Below are 21,044 nucleotides of genomic sequence, written 5' to 3' on the forward strand. Positions count from 1 at the left end.
ATCTGATTCATTACTCAACATACTTGACTGTGCGTTATGTATAGCCTTTGCAATTTACACTTCATCAAAAAAATTGCAGACCTTAAAGAACTGCATATGCATCTAAGTCTACTTCCTAAGTTAGTTAATCTCTTGCACATACAGATTGGATTTTTTTTCATGGAAATGTAGTTTTTTCTCCCACAACTCAAGTAAAGCAACCATAGAACTCACACTATTTCAGACTATAATATATATATAGTCTGTCAAAAAATGTATACACACTTCAGCAAAAGAAAAACCTGTATAAAAATTGTAATACTAAATTTATACACACATCAAGGGATGAATACAAGTTACCTTTGACTTCTACAATTACACGAGCTGCTCAAATTGGTTACCATTAGCATCCAGACACATATTATTATGGCGAACTTCTGCTTGTTCAACGTTTGCCAAAGTGTCCAGTGGGATTACAGCGCATGCTGTTTCAGTTTCTTTCAGAAGCGTCACCAATGTAGCTGGTTTTCTACGATACACTGCATCCTTTAGAGTCCTCCATAGGTAGAAGTCCAAGGGTGTTAAATGAGAACTTGGGGGGGGACTCACCTGCATCTTTGTCCTATCCATTGTCCCTGCAAACTCTCATCGAGGTAAGCTGTCACGTTTTGGTGGTAATGCGCCATCTTGTTGGAAGAGAAATTGATCATTCCCATAAAGTGCATGAATGGCAGGTAAAATGGATGTGTGTAGGTACATTAGACAAGTAACAGTACCTTCAAAGAAAAATGGTCCTATTAAATCCCTAGATGACAATCCACACCAGACATTGAGCCCAGGTAAATTGGCTCCCTTGTCTGCATGAACGCCTGGATTTTATGGAGCCTGCTAAACACAATTATGCCAATCCACTGTTCCATTAAGCTTAAATTGTGCTTCATCAAACAAAACCATCTTCCTCACAAACTCCTCATCCACCATGTGTTGAAACCACTCACAATACTGCATTCTTTGATCAGGATCGTCTTCATTCATTGCATGTAATAATCTTGGAAAAACAAAGAAGAAGATATTTCATTACCTTCTATTTGTTTTAATTTTAGATTCAAGGTGGCAATTACCATGTGGTGGTCACTGCAAATATCAGCTCCTTGGAAAGATCTCCCACATAATCTCCCCCTAGGACTAATACATTTATTCCAGCGATGCACCAGCACCATTATCCCATCCCTGTAGTGGTTCTCAGTAAGATCTGCAAAATACCCCTCTAGGCTGCAATCACCTCTTGAGTTGAAGAAAAATGCTGACCAGTGAGGAAGGGTTTTAGTTTTAGTTTTTAGAAGGGTTTGGATGTTCCAACAATTCATAGTGCAGATCCCTTAATTTTTGCATTGCTAAAACACCTTGTTGGCAGGTGCATTGTCCTGATGAAAGATGATATTTTTCTTCTGCAAACCGGGTCTTTCCTCACTAATTTTTTCATCTAGTCTGGTTAAAAGATCAGAATAATATTCCCTGGTTATTGTTTTACCCTTTTCAAGACAATTAATAAACAAAATGTCTTTAGCATCCCAAAACACCAATGCCATGACCTTTCCTGCTGATGGAACCGACTTTGTCTTATTTGGCGATGAACAACCTGCTTCTGTCCACTGTTTCGATTCTGGTGTGTAGTGGTGAATCCATGTCTCATCCATAGTAATCAATTGATGCACAAAATCAGTTTTATTCTTGTTAAAACACTCCAAGCACTGTTTAGAAATTTTCATGTGAGTGCGTTTTAGATCTACTGTGAGCAAGCGCAGCACCCATCTTGCTCAAAGCTTTTTCATTTTTCATTTCAATTCTTCATGTAAAATATATCCTACATGTTCTTTTGAAATGCCTATAGTCTCAGCAATTTCACACACTTTGATGCGCAGTCATCCAATACCATATCGTGCACTTGATCAATGATATGGTATCACTGATTATGGATCATCTTCAAGGCTGGTACGGCCACATTTAAACTCAGCAGCTCATTTCTTAATTGTTGAAAACGAAGGAGAAGAATGCCCATAAACTTTTATGAACTTCAAATAAATTTCTTTTGTCATTAAACCTTCTTTTAGAAAGAATTTTATAACCTCATGATACTCAATTTTATCCATTTCAAGGGATACAGACAACACTTTTGCTTCGGACAGTTTGTATAAAACAAAGTAGTTTGTATAAAACAATCTGCTCGATAGAATGACTTGCAATTTCACATGGATGCTTATGACAGATGTACCAACTTAGAAAAAAAAAAAAAAAATCGTGCCAATAGTGTTGCTATCTATGGCCGAGGCCGAGAACTTTTCAGACACCCTTATATACTAACTTTTGCATTCCAGAGTTTTTGGAGAGATAGTATTTATCATGGCTGGAAAATTTGCATAAACATTTCCGGTGTAGGAAAATTTGGCATAAGATGTTTTCACCGTATCAATTTAAACTAAAAATCTGGTGAACTTATCAACAAACTAGTTAGAGGAAGGTAATTTCTTTAAACCTTTCTTTCTTTCTTCTACCATCATCTTGTACCTATTCTTAAGCTTTGTAACTGACAGTCTGTTTGTGTGCTTCCTTTGATAAACATTTCTATGCACTAACTCCGTTATGTGTAAAACATTCAGTGGGCATTGTCACTCTTCTCAACTCTGGAAATCTAAAGTTTATCAAGCAATGGTAAACTTAAAATTATCAGCAGCTAATAGTTCACAAATTTCTTCTCGGTCTTTAATAGCTGATATGTCATCAAATTTAGATAACAACACTTCATCTCTGATGTTGTCTTTAGCGCATTTGTGTTGTAATGTTAAATGGAGGCAAAAGAACGGCCAAGCACCCCCTATTCCAACTGAAAGAAGTGGATATACAATTCCAGATAAGTATAAATTTCTAGAAAATGGTGAGCAGTTTTTATTATACGATAGTGGTGAAGATGATGAAGAGAGAATTTTTGTGTTTGGTACACAAGCTGGATTAGATGATCTTGAAAATAATAAGGATTGGGCATGTGACGGTACTTTTAAATGCAGCCCAAATATATATTATCAGTTATTCAGGTTACATATAGTAATAGAAAGTATTAGCATTCCATGTCTTTTGCTTTCATTATCATCACAAACCATGGGCTCACTGCCCGTTGGTGTCCGATGCCTCCTTCACAATCTTCTTCCACCTTTCTTTATTCAGTGCACAGTGTCGCAGTTTCTGCGACAAATAATTGCAGCTTCTGTTTTATAATCTGAAGATATGATTTAGATTCTCTTTTGGTTTTATCTTCCGATTGAGCTCTTGTACATCCTATTCTTAGAATCTTTCTTTAACAAGTTCTTTCAAATGCCAAAATTATTTTTCTTCATTCCTTATTTATTACCCATGTTTCAGATCCATACAGTACACTGTTAAAGATGCATGTTTCCATGCATCTCTACAGTTCAAAGCATATGTCATTTTACTTCCCAAATATGTGAATTGTTCTACATTTTCTATATCAATTCCATCCACTGGTATCTTTTGTTTCATGTTCTTCTCACCAAATTTAACAGTTTTAGTGTTTTTTGTAGATCTCTTTCATCTTCTTCAATAATAACAATGTCATCTGCAAATCTCGGATTGTTAATTCTCATCCCATGCACTGATATTCCTTTTGCATCTTCCTTCATTTTATCTATTGCTCTTTCTAAATGTGCGATGAAAATGCTTGGTGATATTGGATCCCCTGTCTAGTACCTCTGCTTGTTCTAAACCATTTCCCCAAATTATCACCTATTCTAACTGCTGCAACTGCATTCTGATAAACATCTTTTAATATAGCTATTAGTTTTCTATCAATTCCATAGGATTCTAGCACTACTACTGTCACTTTCTGGTGAATACTGTCTAATGTCTTCTGAAAATCAACAAAGCAAGTATATATTTTTGTTTTTTCTCCTAGCTTTCTCTGCTATTAACTGCATTGTCAAAATCTGTAGAATTGTAGTTCTATCTTTCCTAAATCCTGCTTGCTCATCTGCAAAGGAATGCTTCCAATTTTGTTCTCAATCTTTCTGTCAATATCATCATCATTGCTTTACCAAAGGTGAGTTGTCAAGGCAATTGTTCTATAATTTTTACATTCTAGCTTATTTCCTTTCTTGTATAATGTCCCTAATATCGATTCCACACACTCCTCTGGCATTTTCCCTTCTTTCTATACCATATTACATAGTTGATGCATTTCTGTAACCATACTTTTGCCACCATATTTAATCATTTCTCCAGTGATGTTATCATTACCAAGACTCCTGTTGTGTTTTAGCTATCATATTACTCTTTCTACCTCTCCTCTTAAAATGTCATATCATACTCATTACCTGGTGATATCTGCTTCAATTCTTCAGTCAGTTTCCCAATGCTATCTAAATCTAGTTTTTCTTCATATAACTCACTACAGTATCTTGTCCATCGCTGTACAATTTTATCTTTATTCATCAATACTTGGTCTTTTTCATCTTTAACTGTGGTCTGTTTTGGTTGCTGCCTTCTATTAATGGTTCTAATCATTTTGTACACCTCCCTAGTTTTATACTCTCCATAGTACTGTTCTATATTACTGTAATGGGCTTCTAACGATTTCATCTTAGCCCCATTCTGACCGCTTTTTCCATCTCATTATACTTTCTTCTATGTTGCTCCTCTATTTGTTCTGATGTATCCCTTCTTATCTTCAACATTCTTTTCTCCTGTACTAACTTCAGTGTTTCTTGTCTAATCCATTTCTTCTTGATCTTCTCTTCTTCTGGTACTGTTTCTTCACCTGCATCTTCTATTGTCTTCATTACTCCTTTCACTCTTAGATTCAAATTTTTTTCTTTGTCCACACTTTTAAGTTTCTCCTCTAACACTGTTCTGTACTTTCTTCCTATTTCTGCTTCACTTATTCTTGCAGTATCTCTTTGTTTCTGATGATAGGATTTATATTTTTTTTCTAATTTCAATGTTTGCAATCACTAAACTATGATCTGAGTCTATATCCGCTCCTTGAAAAGTTCGACACTGCTGTGCTGATGTCATCTATCTTCTTGTAATCATATCAATCATGTTCTTGGTTTTGCCATCATTTGATCGCCACATCCATTTTCTACACTCCTTTTGCTGGAATCTTGTGTTACAGATCATCATCTCGTGGTCCACAGCAAATTCTAACATTTTTTCACCTCGTTCATTTCTTAATGGGAAAACCGTATTTTCCCATGACTCTTTTCCAATCATTTTTATCTATTCTGACTTTGGCATTCCAATCTCCTTCAATTATTAGTACATCTTGCTTTGGTATTGTTTCTATTGTCTCTGTCAGATCTTTGTAAAATAAGTCAACATGCTCATCTGTGCTGTCAAATGTGGGTGCACATATCTGGACTATTGATATATTAAATGGTTTTGCTTGAAATCTTGCTGCTATGATTCATTCACTAACTGGTTTGTAGCCTAAAAGTGCCTCTCTAGCTCTTTTGTTAAGAAGGAAGCCAACTCCTGCTTTGTGCTTGGTGACATGCCCTGACCATATGACTTTGCATCGATTTATCTCTCCTGATGATGTCCATCGCATCTCCGCCAGTCCTAGTATATCACACCGATATCTCTTCATTTCCTCACATACATTCCATGTTCCTACTGATAACAGTCCTGTTAGTTTCAGTTTCTGTTCCTTTCGGTATCCCTCTTTTCGATCCAACCCCAATCACTCGATTGGTATCGCGGACCTTGTTGATTCAGGTGACATCCGAGCCAGCATGTTGTAGCCATTGGTCATATAGGCATCAGATAACAATTGTGTTTTTTCTTTATGGTCAGAGCATTGACACTCATCTGACCGACCCTCCTCCTTTATCTAGGCTTGGGACTGCATGAGACAACTAAGGATTCCATGGCAGCATTTTCCTTTGCTTCCTGACAAATCAGAATTAACTTACAGCATATTATTCAGTACCTTAAAGGGCTTATGTTCATCATTAGATCCCGAAACATTAATAGTTGACTTCAAGAAAGCAACTATCAATGCTTTTTCTAACATATTTACATCAATAACTATAACATGTTGTTTATTTCATATGGCACAAAATCTTTATCGCAAAATTGTTGCCATTGGTTTGAAGTTATGCTATCAAACAGATGCTGAATTCAACATGAAAATTAAATGCTTTACAGCATTAGCATTTCTTCCAATGAGTGATGTTACTGATGGATTTGTTGAACTGATGATCCGCAGCAAAAAGTTAATTATTTATGCAGCATCTCTATTAATTTGCACAATTTTTAAATGATTTCATTATATTATGTATTACTGACATTCACCTTAATAAAGATTTGCCTTTTTGATGATTTTATAATACCCTTTATCATCCATTGATTATTTACAAAAATTAATGCAAAATGTCTTAAGCCGAAAATGTTTATGCTGAATTTTCCTTTGCAATTTGTTTTATCACTGAGTTAATTTGTTTGTAGAAGTCATTAATATACTCTTCATTGTATAATAATGTAGGTGCCTAGACCCGTACAGTATTGTTGATACATTTATTGGTTTTCCTTTCAGTCTAACAAGAGCAATTCTGCTATTTATAAGTTTAAAACCCATCACATATCTTTTGACAGTTTTAAGAATCAAAAAATCAACTCCCTCTTCTCCTCCTCATTATGTTCTTGAATAAAGCAAAAGATTTTCCTCATCTGTAACCAATTCTCCTGCTTGTGACCATCTGATCTCACAAGACCCACAACAGACCAATGATAGCATAAGAGTTCATATTGTAGTAGCTTGAATTGACCACCTTTTTTGAAGTGTTCTGATATTTCAGGTACCAACCATAAAACTTCTCCTGAGCTGTAGAGTATATTCTTTGTCTAGTATATGGACAAATATACTGGTAGTATATTTGTCCATATACTACCAGTAAGAGACTTTCCACCACCATCCCTGGCAGTCCCAGAAGGTGGTATGGTCTTTATTTGTACAGGCGATGACCGAGCTGGCGCAGAATGCTGTAAGACTGTCTCCATAGTGTCATATGGGTAGATATAGACAGGTGACACCCATCTCTTCTCCTGTCTTTAGCCTACTAGGTAAGGGCAAATATCTAGGAGAGAAAGCAGACTCCCAATGTATGAGATGAAAGAAAATAGTAAAATAGGAAAGATTCACTCCTGCCCTCAAATACTCTAACAGCACTGGGGGGGGGGGGGGAGCAAGAAGAAAAGAAAGAAAGAAAGAATGACAAGTAGGGACCAGTCTACAGAGATAACAAAACAGATGTATGTTACATGAAGTAAGGCACAGTCCCACATCAAGGTACCTTTGGTTTGCTACTCTTGTACTCTTATTTTAGTGTCATTTTATTATAAAATGTAAGTAAATTACTAAGATATGATTTTCTGACCTCACACATGGAAGGTTGCAAAACCTATAACACATTAGTGCTAAGTGTATGCAGAGAGGCAGCAAGAAGATAAGAGAGAAATCTGCTGATGGCTTTCTTGAACACCCAGAAAAGAGCACGAGGGAGACTGTTCACTTGTCTATGAATCTTCTCTACCACCTCATAGTCTCCAAGAAATCCACGTGACCAAATCTATGCACAGTAGTCAAGATGCAGCCGAATCAAAGCCTTATAAGAGGGATAATAACTTTCCTATCTTTACTTGTTAGCATGTTTTTCAACATCCAATTAATCCTTTGAGCTGTTTTACCAACATTTGCAATATGTCCTCTGAACTTCAATTCTCTATCTGTCACTATTCCCAATTCCCTAACCTCATCAATGTCCTGCAATCCAGCACCATCAATATGATATACCATATGCAACTACCTTCTCAACCCAAAGTGCATAACCTTACATTTTGCAACATTAAATGACAATCATTATCCTTTTCCCACAATACACCAAATTATTTAAATCATCCTGCAGGATATCTACATCACCTTTATGAACTATTGCTCTCCCCAGTTTTGCATCAACAGCAAAGAACTGAATTGAATACTCCCCTAAATCTTTCCCTATATCATAGATATACAAATTAAAGAGTGATGGCTCTAGTACAGAACCATGAGGTACTCCACTAGTCACCCTGATTCTCTTAGATTCCACTCCACCCTATACCACTCTCTAGTGTCTATCTGTCAGCCACCTCCCCCAATCCATATTCATTCTTATTTGTTCCAACTTTTGTAATGGTTTTATATGTGGTATTCTGTCAAATGCCTTTGTAAAGTTCAGTGTAGCCATTTCCTTTACCAAATTTTGCTCTCGCTTTATTATAAAATGTTAATAAATTACTAAGACAGGCCCTACCCTTTACAAAAGTACAAATAGGAATGTGATATACAGTATCACATTCCTATCCGCTCACTGTTGGATTTTACCTTTAACCAACTTTCCCATACTTTAATAACCAATTCTGAAGTCTGTAGTTTGCCACCTTTATGCAATGGAACTATTTTATCCTCTTTCCACTCCCATGGAACTCTACCAGAGCTGAGATTTAGACTGAACAACTTCATCAGAGACAATGCCAATTCTCTTGCACATTCACATAGTGCACGGGCTGAAATGCCAACCAGTCCTGCTGCTGTGTTCACATTGATATTTTTCAATATGCTGAACGCCTTCTATTCATCTATCTTAATATTGATATAAGTCTCTGTCTCATTGGCAACTGCAAAATCTCCACCTGCATCTGTCACCTTCCTACCATAGTAATTTTTCCTTTTATGCCCACTTAGCTAATTTTCTTTCATAATCTGATTTGGCATTTCTTACCACACTAGTCACAATTCTTGCTTGCACTATGTACTCCTCATGAGTATACTAATCGCTTTTTCTTTATATTCCCTCCATATATATCTTTATATTGAGTAGAGATATAGCTTTATATCTCTACTCATCCATTTAATCCCCACTTGGTTTATCCTCCTGACCTTGGGTATGCATTTTCTGACATTGCTTCTTTCAAACTATCTCTGACCACTTCCCATGTACTACTGACATTATTTCCTTGTAGCTTCTCAGGCCATGGCCCTGCTCCAAGATGACTCCTAAGTCAATCATAATTACTAACTTTATAGTTCAACATAAACCCTTTCTTGATGGAGAATTCCACATGTTTTGCAACTTCCCAGAACAAGACTGTGGTCACTCTCCATAACAGGAGGCAGAGAATCTAACGTTGGTTATGGATATAACTTCTGATGCTATTACCAGATCCAAATCTCAAACCCCTAGTCTCATATACATGTTGTTTCAAGTAATTATCCCTTAGCAAGTGTATAAATTATACTTCCATTTTGCAAAACCTCCTTTCTTCCATCCAATTTATGTCCCCATAGTCTCCCATAATGAACAAAGAAGTTCCCATACAACTAAACAGTTAAGACAGCAAAATGGCATACTCAATATTTCTCATTTTCCCTTTGCATTTTAGATGGATTGTTCTGACACAGTCAGGTAACTTGGCTTCTTGGAAATCCAATTAGTGCTCTGATAGAGGAGCAACTAATCCTATCTGCACAGTGTATTATGGCTGCTAATTATGTGTGTTCTTCTGGTCAGTTTGTCTCTTTGCAAAATGAAAAACTCAAGTTTGTGGGAAGAAAAATCCCATCACCTCTGTATCAGACTGGCTAACTTACCTTCAATTGAAAAGTCTTAGTAAAGTCCTTTGGGTCCTAGACAGGATTCAAACCCAATGAAAGGGCATCATTGAAACCAACTGAGCTACAGAGACTCACCTAATATTCAATTAATGTGCTATCCATATTATTTTACAATTAAGTTAAAAAAAAGAAATAGTTTTCAATATTACCTGAGCTGATTGTGGCCTAAAGGATTATGATTCAGAATTAAAGTTTGAAGATTTACAAGACGCCTCATTTGAGGAGGAAGAGTTTCTAAAAAGATTGTTTAAAATTTGAAACTATTACTACCTGGAAAATAAAAGCAGTTTCTAAACATTCAAAATGATCATAAAAAACATAACTGCTACTTTTTAACTTATATCTTTAACTAAAAAAAAATACGACTGGGAGGGTTATGTTCACTAAGGTATATGAAGAACTTTAAGAGCATTCTTAACACACACATACATCTGACAGAAGAAAATTAATTAGTTAACTAAAGCATCTTAAACCATCTTCTTCTTCTTCAGCTTCATTCCCATTCAGGTAGGATTACTTCAGCAGATAAACCTCCTCCACTTGGTTCTGTCCAAGGCCATTTTCTCCTCTAGTATGAGGTCTTGGAGGTCCCCTCTCAAGCTATCCTGTGATCATTGTTCAGGTCTTTCCTTACTTCTTTTGCCTGGTGGCTTCATCTCCAGCACTCTTCTTCCCACATAGCTTTTATCTCACTGCATAACATGAGCAAACCACCTCAACCTTGATTCCCTAATCTTTCCAGATACTTGGGTTATCATCATTGTTCCCCTGATCAGTGAGTTTTTGATCTTGTCCAGTCTTGTTACACCACTTGCAAGTCTCAGAATTCTTATTTCAGCTGAGTCCATTCTCTTCTCTCATCCTTTGGTTATCTGCCAAGTCTCACCGCTATACATCAGTGCAGGTCTTACTACCATTTTGTAGATATTTTATGTGACACCTCCAGGGAGTCGAAGGACTCATCAAGAGAGGGCACCTGCTCCACAACTCTGTCTCTACCAACTACACCAACACCATCTACCGCCCATCACCACCACTAGTATTTCCACAGACAATCACAAACATCCAAGCCCATGGTGGGATTCGAACCCACAGCTTTTTGGCTTGAGAGCAGAAACGCTAACCACTCGGCCAACCAGGCTGGCTTGCTAGACACTTTTGTATCACACAAGACAACTGAAAGATTTTTCCAGTTTTTCTGCCCTAATTGGATTCTCTTATTAAGTTCTGAGCAGCTTAAAGCAGATTAAACCTTAAGTTTTGGTAATGAATTACGGTAAGTGTTCCAGTGTTCCCTATATTTCATTAAAATATCTTCTTAGGCATTCTTATCGCTTTTTTTTACTCAGTTATTATGGGAATAAAATAAAATGAAATATATATAAGCATGTGTGTGTTGTGTTTAAATGCTTAGTTTCATAGGTACTGACTTTCATAATTCATAATAATGCATAACGGTATAACCAACACCAAGAAGAAAAAAATACATTTATTAAAAACTCACTAATACTTTGCTGGCTTTCTAACCAGCATCATCGAGCACAGTGATAACTGTGACAGGCACACATCACTAAACCAACTGGTAGATCAATTAACAATTCTAACTGGTAGATCAGTTAACATCTGTTAAGGCAGATGTTAACTGATCTACCAGTCTGTACAAAGTAGGCTAACTTGCAGGCACAAGGAACTTTATACACTGCCTGATGTTCAAGAGAATCTAGTTAATCTTTAGGAGAGTGTATAAAAGTAGCTAAAAATCAATGATGACATCACCACATTACAAGAAGACCTTTCAGAAATACTCAATACAGAACTGTGGTCTGTCTATTTCAATCTCCATCTCTGAAAATGCTGCTTTTCAGATATCAGATCATGAAAAAGTTAAGAATCACCATCTGAAAAAATTTACAGTGTTTCAACAGCAGAACTGTTCCCGACTGCATCTGCGACGAGAATGCGTAGTAGTAGTAAACCTACTGCTGCAAACACTCTCAGAGGACACAGTCAATGTCAATGCACTTAATTGTGGATATATCACTATCATGCCTGAAAAAAAGTATCTTTTGACCAGTCTACAATGTGGTATCTATGAACTTGCACCAACAGTGGCTAACATTCGGTTGGATGTGGCTAATATTCTAAGTAAATCCAAACCTCAAAAGAATAACATTCCACTAAAAGAAATATCAGCATTCCACTAAAAGAAATATCAGCACTTAGAAAGCTATATAAAAATAAACTAATTATTATAACTAAGCTGATAAGGGAAATGCTACTGTCATTATGAATCAAGTGGAGTACAACAGAAAACTTCTTCAAGACTCTTTCACTTATCAAATCATAGATTGGATCCTACAAAACCCCAAAAGAAAAAAGTGTACAAATTATTTTTTTAAAAAAGTTACATCCTGGCCTAAAGAAATTACCAAAAAACTTAAATCTTATCATGTTAAACCATCTAGCATGGTCCCTAACATACACAAACCAAATATCCTCTTCATCCAATAGTAGATAGGACGAAGAGAATATTTGGAATACAGACAAAGACCTACAAACTGGCTAAACATTAATCCAAATCACTTTCCTAAATTGCAGGCAACTCTCCCTCATTTATTAAAAATTCTTTGCACTTTAAAAAACATTAACAGAAAATTTAACTCTGGCAGATTCTGACATCATGGTCAGTTTTGGTATCACCTCACTTTTCACTAATGTACCTTTGACAGAGACTCTTGACCTTATTAAGCCACATCCCCCCACCACCACCACCACCACCCCAACATAACTGAATTATTCAGATTCACCATACTTGTAGGTTATTTCCTGTGGAAAGGAAAAATATTCAAGCAGTTGTATGGGACTGCTATGGGTCCCCCCCCTCTTCCCTCCCTCTAGAAAACTACCATATGGAGCATTTGAACACGAAGCTCTCAACAAAAATCAACAGTTTGGCTGTGGTATGTTGATGATTATGTTTGCTTCATGATCCAGACACATTAGACACATTTTTGGTGCATCTTAACAGCCAATATCCTAAAATAAACTTCACCATACAAAAAGAAAGTAATAATAGTCTCATTATTATTACTCCTTCATTATCCTTCTCTTATCTACAGAAAACCCACTCATACTAGTAGGTATTTATATAAACAAACACACGACGACCACCACCCTTCCCAACAGTATGACAGCCTCAAAACTCACTCACCAAGCCAAGGCTATTTCTTCTGACTTAGCCCTTGAAACTGAGCTCAGGGACCTTTGCAATGCCATTTTAGCTAATGGCTACAACCTATATAAAATGAATAAAATATTACATGCACCCCTGATCCTTTCTACACCCAACACACAGGATCACAGCAAAACCATTCCTATTTCATATGTTAACTATTCCTATTCCATATAAAATGATCTCCATATCACTCTCAAACCTTTCATTCAATAGCTACTTTTATACATTCTCCTAAAGATCAAGTACATCCTCTTGAACATCAGGGAGTGTATAAAGATCTTTGTGCCTGCAAGTTAGCCTACTTTGGACAGACTGGTAGATCAGCCTTGAAAAATATAAATTTCATCCAAAATCATCTGTATGACAAGTCAGGATTGGCAGACCATGCTCTGGATACTTCTTCACATAGAATCAGATGGTGAAAACATCTATATTACATAAAAGTCATTACAGGTCAGAGAGGCTATTCTTAGAATCAGCATCAACTATGAAACACTCTCCACCTCATCAAGTATGGCTGGATTAATTTACCAAAGATATGGAGACTATCATTTAAAGACCTAATAGCCAGACTGTTCTAAATTAACTTTGTAGTTATCTGATCTATAGAGGGCACCATGTAAGGACATTAGGTGTCAGTTACAATTTAAATTGTTTCTACAATTACATGTTTAGTGCTGTGTGCCTGTCAGAGTTATCATTGTGCTCTGATGATGCTGGGTAGAAAACCAGCAACATATTAGTAAGTTTAATAAACGTATGTTTTTCCTCTTAGTGTTGGTTATATCGTTAAGTATTATTATGAGTAATGAACAGTGTATGACTTCCATAATGCCAGGCATATAAAAATATAAATATTTCTAGTCCTTATTTCAGACAAATCCAGAGTCAGTAAATCTTTGGCACAGGTGAGAAAGGCTTTTATTTTTTCTTTATTTATTTTTAATCTCATAGAAAACTCATGTTTTTAACATTTAAACTCAACAAAATTGACTGATGAAAAGCATGTGCAAGTAACACAAGTTGTGATTGGAAAAAACTGTTTCATCTAGCATTTTAAAGACATGTAATCAACTGTGGTGAAAATAAACGGTGAAGACTGGCTAATTACTAATTTCCAACAAGTTAGGTCTAAAGAGTGAGCTGAGTACTCCTTTCGGTAAATGAAAAAGCATAATAGGATACATCATCATTTTCATCATCAAATTCCTGATATGTTCCTCCAGGGGTACAGAGGATTATACACTGCACTGTACTGCATGACATGCCATGCCATGAACAATTTTCCTCAAAATTAATCTGTTATTTGTTAGAACTCTGGTATTGATGTATCTTATATTTCACTCTTTTATGGCAATATCAACAACATCAATTAAGCTGTAGTTTGGTTTTCTAACCCTTCTTCCTGCTATCCTGAAATCAAAACTTGTTCAGCCAAATATCTCTCCCATTCCATTTAAGTGACTATATTACTTTTAGTTCCATTCTGATATCTTCATATTTCATATTTCTACTTTCCTGCTTTTTTTTTTAACTCAAAACTTCCAAATCTGTAGTATGTAAGTTAATATTGGTTTAAATACAGTCTTCTATATTGCTAGTTTAGTGTTTTACTAATTTCTTTCTCATTTTATATCAATTTATTCCAAATTTCCAAATTTAATTCGACATCTTCACTAAAAATTGTGTCTAAATACCTGAAATATTTTACTTATTATAAAGATTTTCTATTGAAAATACTCCTGTTTTCCAAATTTCTGCCTACTTTCATAGTTTTTGTGTTTTTATTACTGATTTTTATAGCAAATTTGTTACAGCAGTTATTCAATTTAATTAAAAAGTCTTTGAAAACATGTATTGGTAAAATTTAGATGAGCCTGTGTAGCTCCATGGAAATGATGCTTGACAGCACAAAGAAAGACTTGGGTTCAAATCTAGTTGCCGACTAGAGGAACATTTTTGCTGGCCTGGTTGGCCAAGTGGTTAGCATATCCACTCTGTAGCCAAAGGGCTGTGGGTTCGAATTCTGCGCGGGCATGGATGTTCGTGATTGTCTGTGAAAATACTAGTGGTGGCATTGTTGTAGATGACGATGGTAGTTGCAGTTTGCCAGGTGGAAATAGAGAGCTGTAGATTAGGTGCCCTCAATCAATGAGTCGTTGGACTCCTTGGAGGTGTCAGGTAATAATAATAATAATTTAGGAGTATAAAAATCAGCTGCACATAAACCTTGATAATGTGATAGAGACAGATAATGAATAACATGAAGAGAGCATGCATCCTTGTCTTATACTTAATTTTACAATAAACTATCTTTCGGCTTCCTTTTTTTTCTAATTGCTGACTTGCAGTCAGAACAGACTACACACCAGAGGATGAAATAAATATTCAAAGAACGAATCATTTTTGATTCTCAGACAATTATTCCAGTCGAACAAATTTTTTTTGTAAATATATTTCTATCCTACTGAAACAACTGATGTTTAGGTTCTAGGATATCTATCCTTGAGGATTTAATCCAATGGAGCACTTTTTTTTCGCTTCAGTAAACTGTTTCAGTTTGGAGCAAAAAATTTCACTCTTAGAAATTAATACTTTGTCTGAAAACAACATATATACATACATATATTTATTTATTTTTAAAAAATCCATGACAACACACACACACACACACACTGCTTATATCTTCATAATAAAACTTCTCTTTTATTTCTATTATGTATTTCATTAAATTTAAATTATCTATTATTGTGTAAGAATAAATAAAGAAATACCATTTTTGGCATCATATTTTTTTTTCAATATCATAATTCTTAAATAAATTCTGAAGTCAATAAATATATAAATATAGATAAATACAAATCAATATCAATACATACATATATAAATTAATAAAATACAAACATACACATACATTTTTTCTTTCTTTCCAGATTTCATAGCATTTCGTGATAAAAAAAAAATTTTTTTAAATTCTATCTAGTATTATTAATTCATGCAATTAGAAACAAAAGAAGTTCCTTTTGAGTTGCTCCAGGAGAGGAACATTTTAGTTTGGTTCAAAACCACTTCAACCCCTGCTATGAGTTTGAGGGAAGATTAGATTGGTATAAGAGGGTATGGTCTACACCTGAATGCATTTGGTATCAGGAGTCCAACTAATAGCTGGTATGAGACCAAACACGAAGCGGTCAGGGAAACTAAATTATAATGGGAAGAATGGTCAGAATATAAGTGCAAGAGCGACAATGTTACATAATTGTGCTAATGAAGGAATGATCATTATCATGGAAATTATTAAGGAGAGAATGATTTTGACTTTGTTTTCGTCTAGTTCGGACCCATCAAACACGTACAAAGATGTCTACATGCATAAGGCACTAGGGAAGAATAGAGATCTGCAAGTCCAACTGTGTTATGCAGACTGCAGAGAAGAGTATACAAAACAACATGCAGGTAGATTATTATGTCTGTACACGAATACTAGGAGTATCAGAAACAAAGGGGTTTGTTTAGGGTAGAGTTTGTTGCCTTGGTCAATATGTTGGGAACCCAGATTGTAGGCATTAGTGAGACGTGGCTATCAGAATCAGACATACTAACTGGTATCGAGTGTAAAGGGTACAGTATTTTTAGGAAGGATAGAGAGGATTAGGAGTGGTGGGGGTGTGCTGCTAATGAGATCCAATGACTTGAATCCAGTTAGAGTAGAGATCTATGATTGTAGTACTACTACTATTACTAACAGTATATCATATAGCAGTTAGTTTGAAGCCATCTGTGAGGTGGAATCCAACAAGATCAATTATATAGTGGGGTGGTGTTACAGACCTGGTGGATCAGTTGATAGTGATGAAGAAATGCATCACCAAATAGAAAAGATGAGTGTGAAAAGAATAATCATAATGGGAGACTTCAATTATTGATCAGGTAGCTGCAAAATCTCATGAGAAGAATGAAACTGAATTTATTGAGCTGATGCAAGACAACGTCCTCAAGCAGCATATGACAGAAGGAACTTGAGGTCAAAGAGTGTTAGATTTGATTTTATGATGATCACTGTCACCAACTAGAGGCACAATAGTTATCATGTGGTACTCACTTGGAAAGTGACTAAGTTTATGAATGTTCCATTCAGAAAAAGTTACATGCTGAAATACAAAGCAGGAAATTATGACCAACTGAGGAGTACACTGAGTTTAGCGGAATGGTATGAGTTGCTGAATGGGAAGAATATCAACAGTGCATGGGAAACATTTAAAACATACTTAAATGATGAAATGTCAGAATGTATCCCGAGAGTTCAAAGAATAAATAGGGTAGCAGTTAAATGGATGTGTAATCTTATTAAACAAGAGATTCCTAAGAAAAGGATAATGTGGAGGAATACTGTGTGCATAAGGATGATGTCCAGTATGAAAATTATACGCAGCAGGCTAGAATAGTCACAAGTGTTGTAAGTCTGAGTATGAAAAGAAACTGCCAAGCTAAAGACAACCCACAAGAAATCTATCGATAAGCTGAAAATAAAAGAAAGAATGGATATGAAAGAATAACTCTTCTGAATGCAGATGATGTGGGGGTGACAGATGCAGAAGAGGTTATTCAACTAATGAGTGCTCATTTTGCTAAAAGTTATCAACCTGGTGTATGCAACATTGGGTTCACTGCTACCTCTTCACTGAATGAAGAAACTCAAGTGTATGAAGAGGAAATATTACAGCTGTTGCACAAACTGAATAGGAATTCAGCAATAAGACTGATGGGATATCAGCAAAGCTGCTAAAAGAGTGTTCAGCTGAACTGGCTATTTCTTTGACAAGGCTATATAATTTGAGTCTCAGAACAGGGAAGTTTCCGCAGGAATGGAAAGAATGTATGGTAATCCCATTGCACAAGGTGGTGCAAAGACCAATGTATCCAACTATCGACTAATCAGTATCTCAGGAGTGGTGATGAAGATTTTGGAAAAATTGGTTAGGGCTCACATTCATAAATGGGTTGACAGTAAATCTCTACTTTGCAATGAACGGCATTGATTTCTAAGGGACGGTCATGTTTTAGCAACTTGCTCACATTCTGTAATAATGTTATCATTGAACTAGACAAGGGGAATTGATACACCATGATACTTTTGGATTTTGCTAAGGCTTTTGACAGAATACAGCATAGAAAACTGTTGCATAAATCAGAGAATATGGGTTTGGATTATAAAATATTATTGTGGATAAGAGGATGGCTGACTGACAGATATCAAAAGGTTACAAGGGGGGGGGGATGTGAGTCTGCAAGATTTAAGGTGTAACTAGTGGTGTAACACAAGGATCAGTCCTTGGTCCACTGTTATTCAATCTGTACATTAATGATATTGGGAAGGATTTGACAGACGACATTGAGCTATTTGCTGATGATGCAAAGATAGGTAGGGTAATTAGGTGCCATCTATGTTGGAAAAAGAGAGAAAACAAGTTAATTTGTCATAAATTTTCCAACATACTTGGAGCCTAATTAGGACTTTAGTTCCTTGTGTTGGGTTGGCCATTACATTTTTTTTTAAACTAGTCCACATTTATACCAAATTGTTGTTTCACATACTGTGACAAAATGTTTTTGTGCTCTGAAGATGCTGAATATAATACCAGTGAAATATCAGCAAATAAATTAATATTATTTTTTTATCATTCTCTGTTGTCATCAATACCATGAAAATAAATAACATAAAGAAAAGAAGCCTTTCCAATTTCAAAGTGTCCCATGCATTGTTGATATCTTTCCCATTCAGTAACTGATACTATTGGACCAAAGAGAGTATTCTCCTGAATCTGTGAAAATTTCCAGCTTTGCAGCTCAGCATGTAACCTGTCTTAATTGGAGCCTCTAGATAGTTAGCTACTTCACAGGTCAGTGCAGCATGGTCATTGTCATCAAATATGGCAAAACATTCACATTCTTAACTGAGATTCCTAATTTTCTAAGAGGTCATAATTTCCTATGAACAAATCTTACACTCTTCGAATGTGAGTTACTTCTTTCACATGCTGCTTGAGAAAGTCGTCTTGCAACAGCTCGATAAATTCTTCATTCTTATAATAAGATTACACACACACACACAGCTCGCACAAGGGGGGGGGGGGTACCCAAAAATAACCGGAATTTTTTTTTTTTTTAATTTTAATATTAAAGTTTATAATACCATATTCTAGTCTCCTTCAAAGTACTCTCCATGTAGGTCAATGCACTTGTCCCAACATTTTTTCCCACTGCTGGAAACAGCTCTGGAACTGTTCAACTGGAATACTGTGTATGGCCTCCAGCGACTTTTCTTTCACTTCATCCACATGAATGAATCGCTACCCTTTCAAGGTTTTCTTTATCCATGGGAATTAAAAAAAAGTCACATGTGGAGGGATCAGGTGAGTAGGGAGATGGGGAACAACTGCCATGTTGTTTTTCATCAAAAACTGTTGGACAAACAAGGCCGTGTGGGCTGGGGTATTGTTGTGGTGCAGCAACCAATCTCTGCTACTCCACATTTCTGGCCGTTTTCTCTGCACACTATCATGCAGTCTTCTCAAAATATTGAGATAAAAATGTTGGTTCACTGTCTGTCCAGGAGGAACAAATTCTTTGTGTACAATTCCATTGACACACAAAAAAAAAAAAAAATCAACATTGTCTTTACGTTTGATTGAACTTGATGTGCCTTCTTGGGTCTCGGTGAATTTGCATGTTTCCGTTGGCTTGATGCTTGTTTTGTTTCTGGATCATAACTGTAGCACCAAGACTCATCCCCGGTCACAACTTTTGAAAGAAAGTTCTTGTCATTAAGAACTTGCTCTCTCAAATTGTGGCAAACATTCACACAATTTTTTTTTTTTGATCCTCCGTGAGCAAGAAAGGCACAAATTTAGCAGACACACATTTCATTTGGCAAATTTTCTGTTAAAATTCGCTGGCATGAACTCCATGACAAATTTGTCTCTTCAGAAACTTGCTGAATGGGCTTTCAACAATCTTCAATGATTGCCTAGTGAACCGTTTCGATGTTATGATCATTTCTGTTTGTCTGAAAACAAAATTTCACATCACAAAATCACCAAACTTGCTTGTAAGCATTAACAAAAATGCAGCCAGAACAACAAACCAGTTCACACAAGATGATGCCACTTTCCAGACTGGAGTGGAAAACTGCACACTTACAATGCATAGTGGCATCATCCGTAACTAAAAAATATGCATGCTAAGTTCGGATTCCAGATATTTTTGGGTATTCCCTTGTATATATCATACGATTTCTCACACACACACATATATACATCTTACCATGATATTTCCTATATACTATATTATAGATTTACATACACGACCTTTTCAAATGATTTAATAGGAAAAAAAGAGAAAAAGAAAAAAAAAAGAATGAGAATTACTCATTTAAAAAATTACAGCAGAATATTTAATGGGCACTCACCTAATTTGTTATTGCTTAAGTCCAACTGTATTAAGTCAGTCAAACTAACAAACAGTTGATTTGGAATTGCTTCAATCCTACAAATTAAAGGTAATTAATATATATTCTTGAGTATATCCTACAATAATCTTACTCAGAAGTTTAAAGCAGCATTTCAAATAATTCATTCACCCACACAGTATAATAAGAACCAGGTTTAATCAACTACTGATAATATAGTCTTATAAAACAGTTTCGCTTGGCAGAAGAATATGTAAGGCAATATGTCAGCCATATCAACAGTGATGATTACCCTTGAAGACGTTCAAATGATGCAGTTATTGTTCTATATGTCAAAAACACCTTTTAACTGTATTTTTAAGTAATGTATTAATTTATTAATTAAATTTCTCTGACCTTGAAGCTAGAGAACATGTAAAAACCAGCAAGGATAGGGCAAATAAAAAAAAATAAAAAAAGAATAATGATTTAAGTTTTGATTCAAGTTCAAGAATTTTAGAAATATCGATTTTGGTTTCAGTTTTATCATGCTTTCCGATCCAAATTTTTTTACTGATTTCAGTTTATACAGATTGGTTTTTATTCCAGTTTTCAGATTTCTATCATTTTTTTTTTACTTATATATTGACATCTTAATTCTGCAT

The 21,044-nt window shown here is 35.6% G+C and overlaps 1 protein-coding gene across 2 annotated transcripts in view; it reads right to left on the reverse strand.

Annotated features, from left to right (window-relative positions):
• The window catches only part of fliI (FLII actin remodeling protein), a 437,463-nt gene that overhangs the window by 356,776 nt on the left and 59,643 nt on the right, over positions 1-21,044 (reverse strand). For both annotated transcript variants that reach the window (XM_090398141.1, XM_090398140.1), the window contains exons 5-6: positions 20,401-20,477; positions 9,847-9,931 (exon numbers count right to left, since the gene is read on the reverse strand). In XM_090398141.1, coding sequence (XP_090254267.1) covers positions 9,847-9,931; positions 20,401-20,477 — 162 coding nt within the window. The remainder of the gene's footprint in view (positions 1-9,846; positions 9,932-20,400; positions 20,478-21,044) is intronic.

This window comes from Typopeltis vanoorti, chromosome 9 (genome assembly GCF_054136105.1).
Source record: "Typopeltis vanoorti isolate ZY-2024b chromosome 9, IOZ_Tvanoo_1.0, whole genome shotgun sequence".
NCBI classification, from domain to species: domain Eukaryota; kingdom Metazoa; phylum Arthropoda; class Arachnida; order Uropygi; family Thelyphonidae; genus Typopeltis; species Typopeltis vanoorti.